General features: G+C 39.5%; 1 protein-coding gene across 1 annotated transcript in view; it reads left to right on the forward strand.

The window, feature by feature from the left end:
• LOC113057762 (transcription factor COE1-like) overlaps positions 1 to 16,853 on the forward strand; it is a 34,860-nt gene extending 18,007 nt beyond the window's left edge. Inside the window, exons 5-9 of the mRNA XM_026225272.1 lie at positions 3,166 to 3,254; positions 12,764 to 12,829; positions 14,181 to 14,358; positions 15,227 to 15,406; positions 16,545 to 16,853. Coding sequence (XP_026081057.1) covers positions 3,166 to 3,254; positions 12,764 to 12,829; positions 14,181 to 14,358; positions 15,227 to 15,406; positions 16,545 to 16,822 — 791 coding nt within the window. The 3' untranslated portion in view covers positions 16,823 to 16,853. The remainder of the gene's footprint in view (positions 1 to 3,165; positions 3,255 to 12,763; positions 12,830 to 14,180; positions 14,359 to 15,226; positions 15,407 to 16,544) is intronic.
• Positions 16,854 to 17,798: the final 945 nt, after the last annotated feature.

The raw sequence follows: 17,798 nt of genomic DNA on the forward strand, positions 1-17,798 counted from the left end.
CTTTATATATATAAAAACTTGAACACGAACACGAGGGTTCCCTATTCTTTTTTATTCTATCAACTTGTTTTCGTTTTATTAATGAGATTAATATATATATATAATTTCTTTCTTTTTCTTCTTTTTTTTTTTGCTATCTGTAGTGGACTAGGCTAACCAAGACTTGTCACAGCACTTACCTATTATTGCCCTTTTGTTGGTTTTGTTTGCTTCTGTTATCCTCATTTGTAAGTCACTTTGGATAAAAGTGTCTGCTAAATGACTGAATGTAAATGCGATAATGTTACAAAAGATATCTACATATTAAAATAGAAAATGTATTTAAAATTGTAGAAAAAAAACACAAGATAATTGCATTTTTTTTTTTTTTTATCTTTCCAAAACTTAAAAACAAAATAATAATCATACCAACGCCAGACCATTGGATGGTAATGTACCTCTGTTACTATTTTATTTCACCTTGAAATATGTCACATTACAGTAGTTGAACGTGTTACAAATTTTGCATCATTTCATCTTCAAGCCACAGAAGCTGGTGGCTGTCCAGACCTTATAACTACAGCCTTTTTTAACATAGTTCGTTCAACCCACACTCTCGTACTCTTCCATTCACTCTCTCTGCTATCTCCATGTCTGACCTGCTGTAATACTGCACAACATAATGTTTCATTCAGCCTCCATCTATTCCTTTTCCATTACAATGTCCTGGAGTCTGCTTCCCCCAACCCCCACTCATGCTCCACTCAGGCCTCTTCTGTGCTCTGCACCAGTCCACACTTCCATATCACTGTCTCCAAACCACCAAAAGACCTGATTACAGGAAGCCTATTTAGATATGATGTATTGTCAGCCGTGGGGTGGCTTTGAATCATTCTGTCACGTTCGACTGTTTTTGTTGTTCTTTCCTTTGCCGATAGCTGTGGTCTGTTCTCCATCATGCTCCACGATTGTTTTAACTGTTTTTTTTTCTCATCATGCTCTTTAAGTAAACAGCCAGTCAATCACAGTGCGGCGTGAGCGACTGTGCATCCAGGCAGTCATAGTGGCTGAGAGAGTCGAGGTTAATGCCGCCTTTCAATCAGCGAGTCCCTGAGCCCTGCTGTATCTCGTCGCATGAAGTCTGCTGTTATTAGCCAATGCAGACCGCTTTTAAATGAAGTTACAGCTTACTGTAAAAGTAAACATGACATTTTACAGAGTTGGTAGGGATGCAGCTTGGCTTTTTGCCAATAACGTCTTTCTTTTCAATGCATGTTTCAGGCTTCATGTCAAAACCAGATACTGGACCAGCATTTGCTTGTCCTCATAAAGCTGTAGATCCCACCTGCCTTTGGATGTTGTATCGAAAGGCATTGCTGTACAGTCAGAGCTGCCCCTGTTTCCCAGTGGAGGAAGCCAGGCTAGGCACAGCTTGTGTTCTGGGCTCCAGGGGTCTGGTTCTGTCTGGGCCCTTGGCCATCTGAATCCACTCCACTGCACTCAGAGGCTGCCCAAAGTCTGTCCTCTCAGCTGTGGAGCTGATTGGAGCTGGGTGAACTCCCTCAGGAAACGTCCAGGCTGCGGCCTACAGGGCAAACAGAAGGGAGGCCGGAAGAGAGAAAGACTGTTACACTTTTTTTTAACCCCCGTCTTCAGCAGGACAATTAACTGAGGGCCAGAGGACTCCAGTCCTAAATTGCTATTTTTTTATGCTCTTTCTCTGTTCTGTTCGAGATTTGATGCTTCAGGCAAAGAAAAGCGGTCAGAGTATTGAGAGAGAATAAGAGAGTGCATGTGAAGAGTGAATAACTGTTAGAGGGACTCTTGGGTAACTTATGTCACATACCCAAAACATTTTATTACAGCGTCAGATCTTTGCCTCTTCACCATATTAGGTTGCAAGGCAACAAAATGTGATTATTATTTTTTTTTTAAGTGGGGTGATTATTTTCTATATCCATTGTAAAGCATAAAACCAGCTTAAAACCAGTAACTCCAAAAATCATTGGCCACTTTAAAATGTATTTATTTAAACCATTTATTTTAAAACAGAGTAGCACACTTTTCAAAGACAACCATTTCACAGAAGGACATCTGTTAGGTTTTAAATTATAAAAAACAATGGCTATAGAGTTTAGAATGAATATAAAAAGTATTTGGACACTTTTCAAACGTTAGTGGACCATAGTTAATGCGATGAACTACACTTATGGTTATTCTGACCTGTGTGAACCTCTGTCAGCACATCCACTAAAAATCACCTTGAAAAATGATGTAAGAGAAAGAACACTTGTGAGAAAAGGTTTAGATTTCTTTCATGCTACTGTACGTGGATCGATTGTTTGTTATCTAATGCATTGGAATGCATACATTTTAAAGCATAGCTTAAATGTTTAAATACATTTGGGACCACCACTGCATGCTGCATATCAAATATTGAATATCTCTGCTGACATGTATATCTCTTATTCTCTCTCAGTGAAGCACAAAAGGGCTCTGTGTGAATGTGCCCCTGAGGGCTAGAGTTTAGCACCACAACAGATAAACACAAACAAGCTCCTAAGGCCAGTGCTGGAGAAAGACCCATTGTCTCAGTGTGAAAGTCCCGCTCAATCCAGGGAGGTTAAAAAAACACTGGACCAAGCACTATGTGGTCCACCCGTGCAGGATGTTTGGCCCCATCACACAGATCGGGTTCCTTTTTCGATAATATCTTATTGCTCTGTCCTCAGCGAGCATTCGAGAAGCTGTCCATGGGCCTCTAAGGAGTGGGAGGTGCCACTCTACAGAAATGAAAACTTTAATTGAATTATTTGCTCATAACGCTGGTCTATAGATTTGTTGTGCAGATTGCGAAAACAATATAGGGAGTTAAAATCAGAATTATATATATATATATATATATATATAGCAATGGGAGTGCATTTTTGGAGGATTTAAAGCAGAAACATGACAGACAGACACATTAAAAAAAAAAGTAAAATAAAAATTAAATGTATAGACTAAAATCATGTTATTTAATCTTGTAGCTGTATCACTGAAACGGTGAGTATATTAACATTTACTGCATTTACTTACATTGGAAGTACCTTTCCGTTTCCCATATTTTTGCTTTTCTTTATTGTAATGGTAAGAGGGTGTTGATTTTCCCTGCATTAACATGGTTGAATCCTCTCTTTTATGTAGCACTGAATGAACCCACAATTGACTACGGTTTCCAGCGGCTACAGAAGGTGATCCCTAGACACCCAGGCGACCCTGAGCGTTTACCAAAGGTCAGTTAAGCATGTCAACTATTCTCTTTTCTTTTCTAAGTCAACATGAAGTCAATATTGACTTAATTTACTATCCTTTATACACATTTCTAGTCTTTTCGTTTGTGTGTTATTCCAAAGATTATCCAACTTTTTTCCCACTGACATCAATTAGGGTCAAACAGGCTACTGGATAACGTTAAGCAGTAACCAAATAACTGTTTAGACTTAGCTTTAGCAAACTCACATTCAGTTTGGCTCCAATCTGGTACAGTACATAAAAGAATAAGAAATCCTAAATAATAAGTCCTGTCCAGATATTTTCTCAATCACATCGTAAGTAAAATGGGTTTGACGTTAACTGTTGACTTTATTTGTTGCGGTTCACTTTTTATTTTCAAAGAGCAATTACTAGCATAAACTCACTGATCCAGACTTCCCATAGCCATGGTGTAGTTATTTGAACCATTCATTACAGACTCCTTCAGTTCAGAGATGTTGTACAGTATATTAATTCTCATGCAGTTGTGTTCAGTATTCTTCTTGTAAAAGGAGCCCAGTTGTGGACCCAGCTGGGTGTTTATCTCTCTCCATGCACGCTTCTTAAGGAGTGCCAGGCCATGTAAATGGATCCTTTGGGAGGGATACATAAACATCACTTTATCTTGTTGTGCATGTCCTATACCCCAGAGCCCCTTTCCAGCAGCTCCACTTAATAGTGTAAAAAAAATAAGGGAGTAATTATGGCTGGCTGGGCCTGCACACACCCAGGACTGACCTTGAGCAGTTAGCAGCCTTCTGTATCAAAGCTGGGCCATCAGTATTCATGGCCCATGAGCCACCTCCCAATCCATTACACCTTTAACACATCAAATTAGACCATGGGGGTCAACGAATGTGGTGTCAAACCAAAACCAGTATAGAGGAATCAGGTAAATGTGGAGTTGGTTGCCAAATACTTACAGTGGGCTGCTATATGCTCATATGACCTCCACCGTACAGCACTGTTATTTTAGGATAATTTCACTACTATTATAGTTTGTATGTATGTATATATTTTAAGCAGTTATTTTAGTGCATTATTGTAAACTAAAAAATATTGTTTTGGCAACTAGCTGATTTATAGTTTAAGTTTTAGATGACTATAATAACCCTGGTACACAGTTTTTTCTTCTTCTTTTCATTGAGGCACACTGTTTACTAATTTAGTAAAGTGCTTCACAGGAAGTGATATCACAGCTGTGCCTTTGTGATGTCAGAGTTAACATTTTCTAGGCACTCTGGAAATAAATGGATCATGGGCTACAGCACAGATTCATAGGCTCATTTTCTAATATTCATTTAAAATATACACTACCAGTCAAACGTGAGGACACTCCTCATTATTTATTATTATTATTATTATTATCCACATAATAATGAATTCATCAAAACTATGAAAACTTTTCAATCACTATCCACTTGGGGGATTTATTTATTTTTATTTTTTCAAAAACAAACTGAGAATTATTCTCTTAAATTATTCAAACTGAGGCACAATTCATATTGGACTACAACAACAACAAAAACAATAACAAAAGAATAACAAAATAAAATATTTATTATAAAAAAAATATATATATATATTGTCACGGGAGGAGCACAAGACAGACACAGTGGGCGTGGCGTCAGGCCTCGGAGAGGCTTTTATTAACAGAAATCAAATAAAACAAGGGGATAAAAGGTGGCCAAAGGGGAAGAGTGTCCAAAATAAACAGGGAATCTGGTGTCCTCGTCGTGCTGCAGGGTTCGTGTGGGTTAGGCAGTGTTCATCGAGGAAGGGTCCAGGTAAGGGGCGGAGTCCGGTGGCCGCACGCGCTCCCCTCTTCGGTCCGGGGCGCGAGGGGCAGCGGCTTCCTCTAGCAGCCGCATCACTCTCGTTGGCCGCGGCGCTGGCAGGGGATGGACGGCCCGGCATCCTGGCCCGTCGGCCGTGTAAACGGGTGCGGTTCTCTTCGGGATCGCGGGTCCGGCAGCTCACGTCTCTGGTGGCGCGGGAGTCCCTCAACGCACCCTTCCTGGACCCACGAGGACACCAGTGTGCATGCACGGGGAAGAGACCGGTCTCCCGAGGAGAGGCGCGTTGGGCTTTTAAACAGCGGCGGTGATGAGGCTCCATTCCCTTCAGGTGTGCCCCATCACACGCCGCCAGCCCTGACTCGTCCAGCGCCCCTCCTCTCACACACCCACTCCAGTCGGGAGCCTGGTGAAGGGCGGCGATTTAGGACGGGGTGCCGGTGACAATCAGGGAGGAGGCAGCTGACTCGTCACATTATATATATATATATATATATATATATATATATATATATATATATATATATATATATATCAAGTTGGTCAAGTATGTCCAAACTTTCGACTGATAGTGTGTAGTGAGTTTATTTGTGAAATGTTCCATATAATTTCCATTTTAATCTCTCTATTTCATCTTCCCTCACTCACTCCCTCACTTCCCTTCCCTCATGTTAGTGTCCATCCCCAGCTGGTGGGGAGAGGACAGATCTTCTGTCTACTGTCAGTGGGGCTAAAGAGGGCAACAGTGTTTGATCTCAGTCCCTAATGAACCACATGGACATTGTCTGAATACCTTCCTTTGCAGTCCCACAGTCTGAACCCTATGGTATCACTCACACACACACACACAACAAGGTATACTGTATATATACTCGCAAACACACACCCAACTTCCATTGTGTACTGGAACAGTGAGCTGATCCGCTAAAGGACCCGGGCAGACATGTGTTTCTTTTCGTCCCATCTAATGCTGATGGGGACTGTTTCATTAATGGCTCATTGATGTCACTGATGAAGATATAAATATCCCCTTGTATTGACAGATTACCTATATATACATGAAAATATAATGTGCTAGACATTTAAAAAAGCATATTAGTTTTGCTAATATAAGGTTCCCACAGTCATCTGGAAATATTCTTCCCATTTTCACAATTGTATTTTCCAAATTCATAAAATTGTAATCCTGGAAAATAATTTTTTATTTTATTTTTTGCTCAGCTTATTTGATTGATTTGAATTTTTTTTTTTTTTTTTTTTTTTTTATATAAGCTCTTTGAAATTATTGCTGAAAATGCCATGCCATGGGAATCAATTGGTCACAAGATTCGGGAACGCTGTTTTTATCACTTGCTTATCAGTCAGAGAATTAGCTTCTCTGCAGAAAGAGGAAAAGTTAAATGTGCCCTGATTATTTTTCTCTGTCTGCCGTATTGGAACAGTCTGGTAATTTTCATTGAAACTGGGACAGCATGTTGTTCACATATGCTCTCTGTGGTCTTAATCTTGGCTTGATTTGGACTCATTTTCCTGGGCTGATGATAAAGCTGAATGCATTAGGTGGGTCATGGCTGAGGTCACTTGTCATATCTTTCCCACCGTTTTCAGCATAAGGAAGGTAGATCTGAATACACTCGTGGCTGCACTCCCCAGAGAGCACGCTTAACAGCCGCCCATAGTTTTAACTGATTCCTTACCTTAATGAATAGGTGCGATGGCCCACAAGTGAGCAGCCTCACTCTATTAGAAGAGGAAATAAAACAGGTAGGCAAAATACTCAGTGAGATAGCTTCGGGGTCAGGTATAGGGGAAGTCCCGGAGGAAGCAGTTAGATGCTTGTTTGGTTATATTAGGATACTGAAGTACGTGCCCACTTTTTTATGCAAGCCCATTTAAAAAAAAAAAAAAAAAAAAAAAGAAGACATATTAAGTCTTGTTTTCAGAGAAATCTAACAAAATGTATTAAGGTTTATGCCCAAAACAAGAAGAAATATGTTCCAATTGGTAAGAAAAATAGCCATCTTTAAAAGGGAAAACAAATGAATGCACTTCTTTTCTTTACCCTATTTGCATTTTTTTTCTATTTTCCCTCACAAAATGTAGTTCTATTTGTCTGAATACAAACCTTAATATTTCAGCTCAAGTAAATGTCTTATTTCAATAATGTTAATGTTACAAACGTTGAAGCAAAAAAGTATTTGGAACTTAGAGAGAAAGCCAAAGGTGCAAGATTTACTTTATATATTTTATGAGGGAATTTGAAGTTATTTATAGTTCTTGATTAGAGTGGGATGTCACCGTTGAGCTTTTTCAGCATTGTTTTCATTGTTTGTTTGTTTTTTATTATTGGTTTCAAGTAGGACCTGCAGTCTTAATGCCTTGGAGGATTATGGGTAGTGCAGTTGAAATCACAGTAACTTTTTTTTTTCTACAGAAGCATATCACTTAACCTCCTCTGAGCTCATGGTAGGTCTTTGCTGACAGATTTACATTTTTCTCTATGGAAACAATTAATGCCAAATTAGCTCATGTTTATCTTCAGAGAATGCAGATCACATGGAAAACAATAGCCGTTCAACAACACACATTTAGTCCTTGGACATGACAGGATGGCAGAGAGAGAGAGAGAGACAGAGAACAAAAGAAATAGAGGTAGGAAGATGGAGAGAGAGAGAGAGAGAGAGAGAGAGAGAGAGAGCAGGGTGATCCATCATGGTGAAGTCAGCTGTCCGGTGCTGCCTTCTCACAGGTCAGCCGATCGAAGGCCCCACAGCCCTCACTTTATTACTGCCCACCCAACAATAATTGAGTCACCACCACCACAAGGGGGAAGAGGAAGCTTAGGCTGCATGAGTAAAGTGGGTGTAGAGGTAGTGAACATGGAAAGGGTAAATGAGAAATAATTTCTCGGTGTACCTATACATGTCCAGCCGGTTGTCAACACAAAGATGGTGTTAGCAGATGGATATTACCCTGTACTTGAGGCTGTACGCATCTCTCTCACTCTTCCCATCTCTATTTTTCTCCCTTCTTCTCTCGTTCGAACACTCTCAGAGAGATATTAACAGCGTCGGGTACTGCGCCCAGCCACTCATTTCAGTACTATTGATTTTGCCCTTTATTGAGGCAATAACAGTTTGTTGACAGCACTTCTCTAAACTGCTGGACTCAATCACAGGTGAGGGCCAAGTGTGGAACACGGCAGGTTAAATTGTTTTCTCTCAGTCCTTGAACAAGCGTGCTACTATGTTATCCAGACCAGCAAATTTATTACACAGTTATTGTTCAACAAGATGTTTTTTTTTTTTTCTGTGATATTTTTAATAACAGGATTTTCGCATTCGTGGTACTAGTGATATTGAGTTGAGTTGAGAGTGATATGTATATTAGTATATTAGTGTATATATGTAATATTTTGTTATTTAATATTTTAAATGGGTGTTTATGTAAACTGATTAATATAATCTTACAAATATTTTCTTTTTTATAGTAGATTTTATATATTTACATATTGTATAGAAAATAATTTCAAAGAGAAAGTACTTATTGAATAGTGGATTGAATAGTGGAAACTGCATGCCACATTGCACCTAGCCCATATTCAGCACATCTAGGCTGCAGCCTTGTTTGGTCTCCTTCCATTTCCTTCCACTTCACATTCACCTGATCCCCATTGGCTGCCTCAACAGGGTTCAGAATTCAACCCGTGCTTCCTGGACAAATCTCCTGCTCTTAGTAATACTGCAGCTTGCTCTTTATAAGTTGTTGGGAAATCCACAAGACTACTAAAAAATGGATCTAGAAAGACTTCCAGCATTGCAAAACTCAAAGCAAGCAAAGTTGGGAATCACCAATTTAGACAACTGCAGCAAAACTTTTAATAGTGCTTGTTCTAAAAGTCATTGAGTCTTTGCAAATTTTTGGTGGCTGCACTCCGGTGTTGTACTGTGCAGATGTGGACAGACATGTAATTATTGACTTTCAGAGAATAACCTTTGAGGCCCGGAGAGAATATGAATTATGCAGTGAAGCCACATTAGTTAAAGAGCACAGTGACTGATATTTATGATGGGCAGATATTGATGGAAGGAAGACACTGGGGAGGAGGTGGGAACTGGAGGGAGACTAAAGACGTTTGATTTTGCATTAGACAAGCTCGGTGGATAAGCCACCATGTTAAGCAGTACATTCAACTGAGCGAGCAAGCTCAAATCTGTGAAAGTCAAAGAAGTGCGCATCAGCTCTGTTCAAACAAATGGACATTCTGCTCTAATTCACGTGATTCACCACGTCTATGCAATACTATGGTCACTTCCACTCAATGCACTCTTTCATGAATCACAGTTTACCTCATGCAAAGGTAATTAACACATATGTACCTTTTAAAACTTGCTGCAGTTGCACACTTAAAAATGCATGTAAACATATTAGCTGTCATACATTATAACACCACAAACCATCTTTTTGACAAATCTTATGCTGACAGCAACTCTGTCATGAGGCTGCCATACATTTACGATTATTAAGGTAAAAATGGTTTTCTATCAGATTAAATCCTGACACATTGTTCTGGGAACCGTCACAGCTGTATTGACTCACCGTTTGAGTATCTTATCTCTTACATCAGCGACAAATGGTGTGTTTGAAACTGAAGATTAGATTATTGTCAGGATAGGGAAAAGCTCACTATATGATAGCCCTCATTCATCAAAATGGATTGCAGCTTTGGTGGGTATAAACAGCATGACATTACACACCAGTGTGGTCTCTGTTTGAGCCTCGCATTTGCAGCTATTGAAAACGGATATAGGCATATGAGTTTGTGTGGTTAGCTTGCACAGATTATATGTACATCCCACCTGGATTGGGTTTGCTCTTGGTGCACCCTATATATAGTATGGGCTGTTCTTGTATTGTAGTTTTTAGTTTTTGAATGCTTGTAGTAAGGGTGTCAGTTTAATTTCTAATGCATGATTAATAATATTAATAGTAATGATTAACAATATTTATTATCAGTATTAATATGTGCTATATTTTTTTATATCTACTTAACAAAATGAAAAAAAATGTGGTTAGTTTTCCTACCATAAGCATAATTAAAATAACTTTTTCAAAATGTTACTTTTTTAACTTGACAGTGTATTTTTAAATTATATTATATGGATAATATGGAAATAAAATAAAAGTACATTGACTCCTGAAGCCACTTGTTTAAATTATCAACTGCTTTACTAATCTACTACAATCCAATGTCTTCTTTATGGGCATTTCCCCCAAATTTGCATATCGTATAATTAATTTAATTGAGATTTGAAGGACTGAAGGACTTATTAAATATATGTATTTTGTTACTGCACAGTACAGAGTGTGAGGGACCTCAGTTAAGCTAATAAAACCAGAACCTCCACAAGACCAGCAGTCCATGAGGTCAGGAAAGCAGAGCAGGAAGTATGACATCATCTCTGCTCTCGGTTCCGCATGAGCGACGACGGTGACCCCACTGGTATTACTGCTCTAATAGAACATTAGGAGATGATAAAATTGCAAATGAACAAGCACAGGAATAAATTTGTCATGTTTTCACAGGCCTGGCTTCCTTGTAAATGTGCAGACGCCATTGCCTTAACATTCCAGATGTGACCCGGGCCTTATTTCATTTTTCCAGCAGTCCCCTTCCTAATGAATGTATATCATATTACCAGCCACCATAATTTACACACAGGAACAGATTCAATGTCCGGCACACATTAATGTGGAGGCTGGCCCTAACTGTGCTGCGCTGTGGGCTATTTGATATTACATTCTTCGAAACACCATGTCCGGGGGTTGTTTGGCTGCACGCATTCACATATATACGTGCTTATGTATTACTATGAATGTATATATACATCTCAGCTTTCACGATGATGGAAAACAAAGCTGGAAAACACCTGTCAGGGTGCTAAAGACACTCCTAATGGGTCAAAACAGAGATCAGGTCCTCATAGCTCGCGGCCGTATTGAAGGATCAGAGAAGGGGGGAGGACTGAGCACGGGCTATGATGGCTCTGACTGATAGACAGCTACACAGACACGCAGATCCAAGATCAGGTTTCTTTCCTGTTTACCGCTCCTGGCTCCCTGCTCGGCCCTTACTGGAAGCCCTGCTACTCGCCCAGGAAATGGGCTCTGCTTCCAGACACAGGGCCACCACACACGGCCTGTGCTAATAGCATTTATTTATTTGTCTGGACAAACATTTGGCCCCTTCCTTATTGCATTCCCCCTGTCAACAGATCTCTCCCCATCCCCCAATATCATAATGACGGGAGATCGATAGGTAAGGACGAGATCTTCTGACAAAGGAGAGAGAGAGTGAAAGGGAGAGAAGTAAAGGAGAGTGTGAGAGGTTTATTGGATAAATGACACAGTGCCGGTGCAGCAGGGGACCAAGCCAGGCACTAATGCTTCCCATCCCTTATGTTCTTCCACCATCTTGCAAAGAAGAGGGTAAAGGAGAAGCGAGCCCATCGGAGTCACACATCCATACTAAAGCACCACTTTAGGCCTCCCCAGGCTCCCGCGTTTCTCTCAATCACTCAGCCCAAGCCCGGGCGAACAGAGTCGAGTGCCTCCCCCGCGAAGCACCCCTAACGAGGGGTTAACGCAGTGCCAGAGTTCCCATTATTGAGTGAATTTAGCACCTTGGACAGCGCACTAAAAATCTTTATTGCTTTGCTGACCCCCTCGTCATGTTCGTGTCCGTGTGTTGCATCTGGGGCCGCTTAGGGGGAGGTGGAGGGGACTGATTGAAAGACAATATGTCGGCTGGCAGGCAGGCACACATGCTCTGGGGCTTGTTTGCAGCAAGGGTTACACGCCGAGGGTGAGAACAATTTTCTGGTTGTCGCACTGCGAGCTTATTTCCTCAGCACCAGCACATTAACTTTTAAAAAGGGTTCCAGTGGAGCTTCAGGGTTAAAAAAAAAATGAAGAGGAGGAAACGGCTCAGAAGAAAGGAACTGAATACACAGTGTAAAGAACACTGTAAATAAATGTTTAATGTGTGAAAAGGATGGTAATAAATAGGGTTCCAGTTATGAAAGTGAAAGTTGTTTACCTGGAAGGAAAATAGCATTGCTGATGCCCATGCCTCCTGCGGAGCAGTCGTTTGCATGTACTAACATGCATGTATTTGCTTTAGATGTGTTTGAATTCATGTTTTATACATGAAATCGGTGGCAGAACTGTTGGTAGGAAGAGCTAGGTAAAGTGCGGGGCTGTTAAGGTGTTTTCTAAGATGTATACTCTCTGCAAATTGTAGGGGAGTTGTGGTCAAGGATATTGGCTAGCAAATCAAAGGTTGCATGTTCAAACCCTTTCGGGCGATCTATGAACTGTAGAGCCCTGTTAGCATTTTCCCCTTTAGCAAAGCACTTAACCCGATATTGCTCTACAAAATGTGTTGACTTAATAAATAAAAAATACCTTTGCTTTCTAAACATTCTTAAAATTCTTAATTTCATAAAATATTGCATATGATATTAAGAATTGTTTTTAGATAATGTCTTGAAATACTTTTTACCATTTTATCAATTAAATTATCAGTTATCAAGTAATTTAATATTGTGATCAAGATCATGTTTTGTGAATTTGACATCAAAATTGACACGGAAATCTAAAGTGCCAATTTTTTTTTCTTTTCTGTTATATAGGAGGTGATTCTGAAGAGGGCAGCAGACCTGGTGGAAGCTCTGTATGGGATGCCACACAATAATCAGGTGAGATTCAAGTGAGCACAATGAAGCATCATACCATAAACACTGAGACCAACAGGGCCTCATTCACTATCCATGCAAACACATGTATTTGTTCATAAAATCTGTTTAGGTGCGTTTTCACACAGAAATCATGATTAAAAAAATTATTTAAGTATGAAATGTATTTTTAATTTGCTATAACATTTTGTAATTTTTAGAAATCACATTCTAAAATTCTCAGAAATCAGTCATTTAAGACCATTTTTTTTTATAACTCGACAAAGTATAAGTTAAATATAAGGTGAAATAAAATAAAAACAATTATAAAATAAGATATTGTTTCACACCCTCTCGGACAAGAATGGATTGTGCACAAGAGAGAGTGCAAACTGTATTATTAGTAGAAGAAAAAAAAGCCCATTGTGTCATAGGATCAGTGTAAATAATACCATTTTCCACACTTAAATGGTTTAATTGAACAGCACAGTTAAGCATTTGCTCCAAGTTAAGGCCATTTTAGAGCTTTAAGACCATAGAATTGTTCTCTAATAATCACTAACATATTCCCTCAACATAAATCCCCCAATGTAATTCGTCCAGAGCTCTCTCGTTGGTTTGAAGGACCACAAGGGCATCTTCAATGTTAGATCAGTTATGAACTGTGAGTGAGGGTGTATGCTCATCGATTGCAGAGCTGAGCATGAGTGCAGTGATACTGAATTATTTAGGCTGGGCAGTGGATGGAGCATGACTCCAGTCATCCACCCACTCAAAGAGCTCTCTCTCTCTCAGGAACCCCTGTCCCCTTAACCTCCACTCTGTCCTGTTGTCTTAATGAGGGTTAATTTGTGACATTCATTTTCCATCAAAATGTGCAGCCCCCGTTCTCCAGCCACCAAAACTAGAGATTTCTGCTCTAGCTGAACTGACTAGCAGATAAACACATCTTTAATGATTATACTTCTAGATTTTGTTCTTTTAGTATTTAGAATATATTGATTCGTATGATCATATTCGACCAGGTGTGTTTATCTGGCAACTCATACTGTTGGTTGCCCGTACTTAGATATAATTATTTTAAGACGATTTTCAGAATACTAAACAATAAGGTGCAGTGGGTATTTTGGGGTTTTAAATTGTTGTTAAAAATCAACTGTTATTTTTGATTATTTATTGACTGATTGATTGATTGCATTGATTGTATTTTATTCGGTTATGATTAATTATTTAGTCAAACTGTTATTATTTATACTGTATGATTATTTGAAAGGGAGTGTTTTTTGTTGTTGTTGTTGTTGTTTTTTTCAGGCAGTTGGCTTACTAGTATGCTTCTAATCATTAGATTGGTCCATTTCTGTTTTAATCCTGATAGGAGATCATTCTGAAAAGAGCCGCAGATATCGCAGAGGCACTCTACAACGTCCCACGTGGACACAACCAGCTGCCAGGCCTGGCCAACAGCTCCGTCCACGCTGGCATGATGGGAGTCAACTCCTTCCACAGCCAGCTCGCTGTCAATGTCTCCGAGTCCACACAAGGAGCCAATCAGGGTGAGCAGAGACGCCATCAATCTTAAACCACAATATATTTTGGCCATTCACAAAAAAGTTTGTGTGTGTGTGCAAAGAGGGATATTAATTTAAGGACGAATTCACTTTTGCACATGTTATTATAGTGCAAACACCTGCGATTTATTTTGCTAACCACTCTCAGTTGTTTAACCAGGTGCTAAATGTATTTAATGAATTATTGTCAATCTTTCCATTTGACTCCTTTTTGTGTGAGAGTGTTTCTGGATAGTCCCAGTTAAGTGTGCAAGTGCGCGGTATTCAGTAGTCTGCTACGTCCTTCAAACCTTAGGCAAGTGGGTGAAAAGTAGCGAGATAGACATCATGCAGACAGATACAAGCATTCAGCAATGCTCCCTGAACCTTCAGGCTCCTTTACCTCAGCATTCCTTGGCCTCTGTGACAGTGAATGATTTGTGTTAAGTCAGCAGTAATGTATCAGTCGTCTGATGAAAGGGAGAATGAATAGTAAGCAGAGCAGAGATGAGCGCTGCCTTTGTACAAGACAGCGGGGACTCCTGGAGCGAGAACTTCCTGCTGCTTTCACCCATGTCAGCGTTTAATGTCCTGATGTATATTTATAGTCCATATCCTCCTCCTGTCCTATCTGCCTCTGTATGCCACTGACATACCCCAAAATGAGATTTCTATTATCATTCATTCACTGTCATGTCATTCCGGATGTGTATGACTTTATTCCTACTGTGTAAGAAAAAAGGAGAAGTTTAGTAGAATGCTCAAGGTGCTCTTTTCCATACAATGAAAATCAATGGTGACCAGGAGTTGATTCTGTTGGTTTCTAAATGTATTTTTTCTTTCTTTTCCTTATTACTATGCGTGTGTTTTTCAGGTTTCAGTCGAAACACAAGCAGTGTGTCCCCTCACGGTTATGTACCCAGCACGACCCCCCAGCAGAGTAGCTACAGTACCGTCTCTACCAATATGAACGGATACGGCAACACAGGCATGACCACGCTGGGAGGCTCACCCAACTTCCTCAATGGCTCTGCTGCCAACTCTCCTTATGCCAGTGAGTACTGATCCTCGCTATGTCTGTTTATCTAGTGAATGAAAAATATACATATTTTTCACTTGGTCATCACAGGAATAAGTTACATTTTAAAATATATCTAGATAGAAAACAGTTATTTTAATTTGTGACAATATTTCACAACTTTACTGTTATTAATGAGTTTTTGACCAAATAAATGCAGTGTCGGTGACCATAAGAGATTTCTTCTTACTGTCCCCAAACATTTGAACTGTAGTGCATGAATGTCTAAAGGGTAATTGCATTCTAAACATAAACTGTAGTAAAATTAATGCATCTTACACATACATCATATTTCGCCTAGACCACCAAGTAAGGTAGTACTGCCACTGTGTGTGTGTGTACTTGTGTGTGTGTGTGTGTATGTGTGTGTGCGCGCGTGTGTGTGTGTTTATAATCAGAAATAAAACCCCAGCCACTCTTTTTCTTCAGTCATGATCAGGCGCTCTCTATAATGCTTAGCCATTCATATAACACCAATCTTCTCACGCAGCTTCTAAATTAAAGCGTCTTAATTAAATCAATAAACTAATTGCAGGAGAAGCAATTCAACTTCGGTACTTTGATTCTGTGATGTTAACAAGTATTTTAACAGGCTGACTGACTCTACACTGACACTTTCAATCAATGTGAGAGAGCAGATTTTGTGGGCTCCAATTTTCATTAATTGATTAGTTAGGCCTTCATAAATGGATTATGACACTATCAGGAGAATTTACTTGGGGAAGTGCCATAAAATTTAAGTGCAGAATAATAACAACAATAAAGGTAGAGCAGGATATAAGAGAGCAGCTGAAATACGACAGGAGTAATTGTAAAATCGTTGAAGGGGAAAATGCTCTTAGGGTATTAATAGACAAAAGGAGAGGCGGTAGAGATGGGACAGGGGAGGGACCTGTGCTAATGTTGTTCTGAGAGGAGCAGAAAATGCATCTGTGGAGCTCGAGGACTGTGAATCTCCAGTAAAGGAATACTATAAAAATAAATGATAACATAAACATATCATTACCACCTATCGTTTTATAAAAAAATAAAAAAAAATTCAAATCATGTGTTTCAGGTATACTCTGATCTACCCTAAACCGTTTTCCGTCTCTCGTTCATTCCCGTCCCTCAGTTGTTCCTTCCAGTCCCACCATGGCCTCCTCCACCAGTCTTCCCTCCAACTGCAGCAGTTCCTCAGGCATCTTCTCTTTCTCTCCGGCCAACATGGTGTCTGCAGTCAAACAGAAGAGCGCTTTTGCTCCCGTCGTGCGGCCCCAGGCCTCGCCACCCCCCACCTGCAGCAGTGCCAATGGAAACGGCCTCCAAGGTGAGTGGAACAGCAGAATGAACAGCTTGACCTCTCCAAGAAATGGCAAGCACAAATATAAACATTCGGTTAAAATCTGTTAACTTAAAAATATACTGCAAATTTATATTTACGTTGTGTGTGTGTGTGTGTTTAGGATCAGTAACCAGTTTTTCTTTTTTTTTTTTTTTTTTTGAAAAAGAATTCTCACCAAGTCTGCATTTATTTGATCAAAAATACAGTAAAACTATAATAGTGTGAAATACTTTTCTACTGTAATGTATTTAAAAAAAATTAATTTAATATTGTGATAGCAAAGCTGAAATTTTAGCAGCCATTACTCAAGTCTTTAGTGTCACATGATCCTTCAGAAATAATTCTAATATAACAATTATTGTGCTACTTGATATTTTGGTGGAAACCGTGATACTTTTTTCAGGAATCTTTGATGAATATTGAGATCAAAACAGCAGCATTTTTTTTTTTTTTGCAACAGTGTAAAAGTCTGTACTGTCACATTTGATCAATTTAATGTGTCCTTGCTGAAAAAAAAGTATTAACTTTTTCAAATAAAATCCTACTGACTCCAAACTTGTAAACGATAGTGTATGTATGTATGTGTGTGTGTATAAAGATTTTGCTTTGCAGTGTTGTTTCTAAGTGCTCTGTTATTAAACCAATAGAGCTGAGTCCAAAATAACAATGAAGTAATTATGTTGCCTTCAAAGACACATCGTTTTCACCAACTTTTTGCAAAGTCTTCCATGCAGAGCACTGTTTGTGTGACGCAAGGAATCTGTGGCTATGTAAAGTTTTCTAAGTAATCACTTATGAGGTCCCATTCCAGTTGAAAGGCAGCTGTCTATGTAGGCAGTTGGCAGTGTTGCAACTCACTTGTTTTGAAACAGAGCTGGAGTGTCGGAACTACAGCCTTCTAACATTTAGACAGCTGTCAAGTTTGTCCTAACTTGCGGTAATCTGTTTTTACATTTGCCTCTCTGACCCAATTCCTCTTTTTGCACATAAAAAATAACTCTCTCTCTTTGTTTCCTTCATCTTTCTTCCCCTTCCCCTGCTTTC

The sequence above is a fragment of the Carassius auratus genome, chromosome 39 (assembly GCF_003368295.1).
Source record: "Carassius auratus strain Wakin chromosome 39, ASM336829v1, whole genome shotgun sequence".
NCBI classification, from domain to species: Eukaryota; Metazoa; Chordata; class Actinopteri; order Cypriniformes; family Cyprinidae; genus Carassius; species Carassius auratus.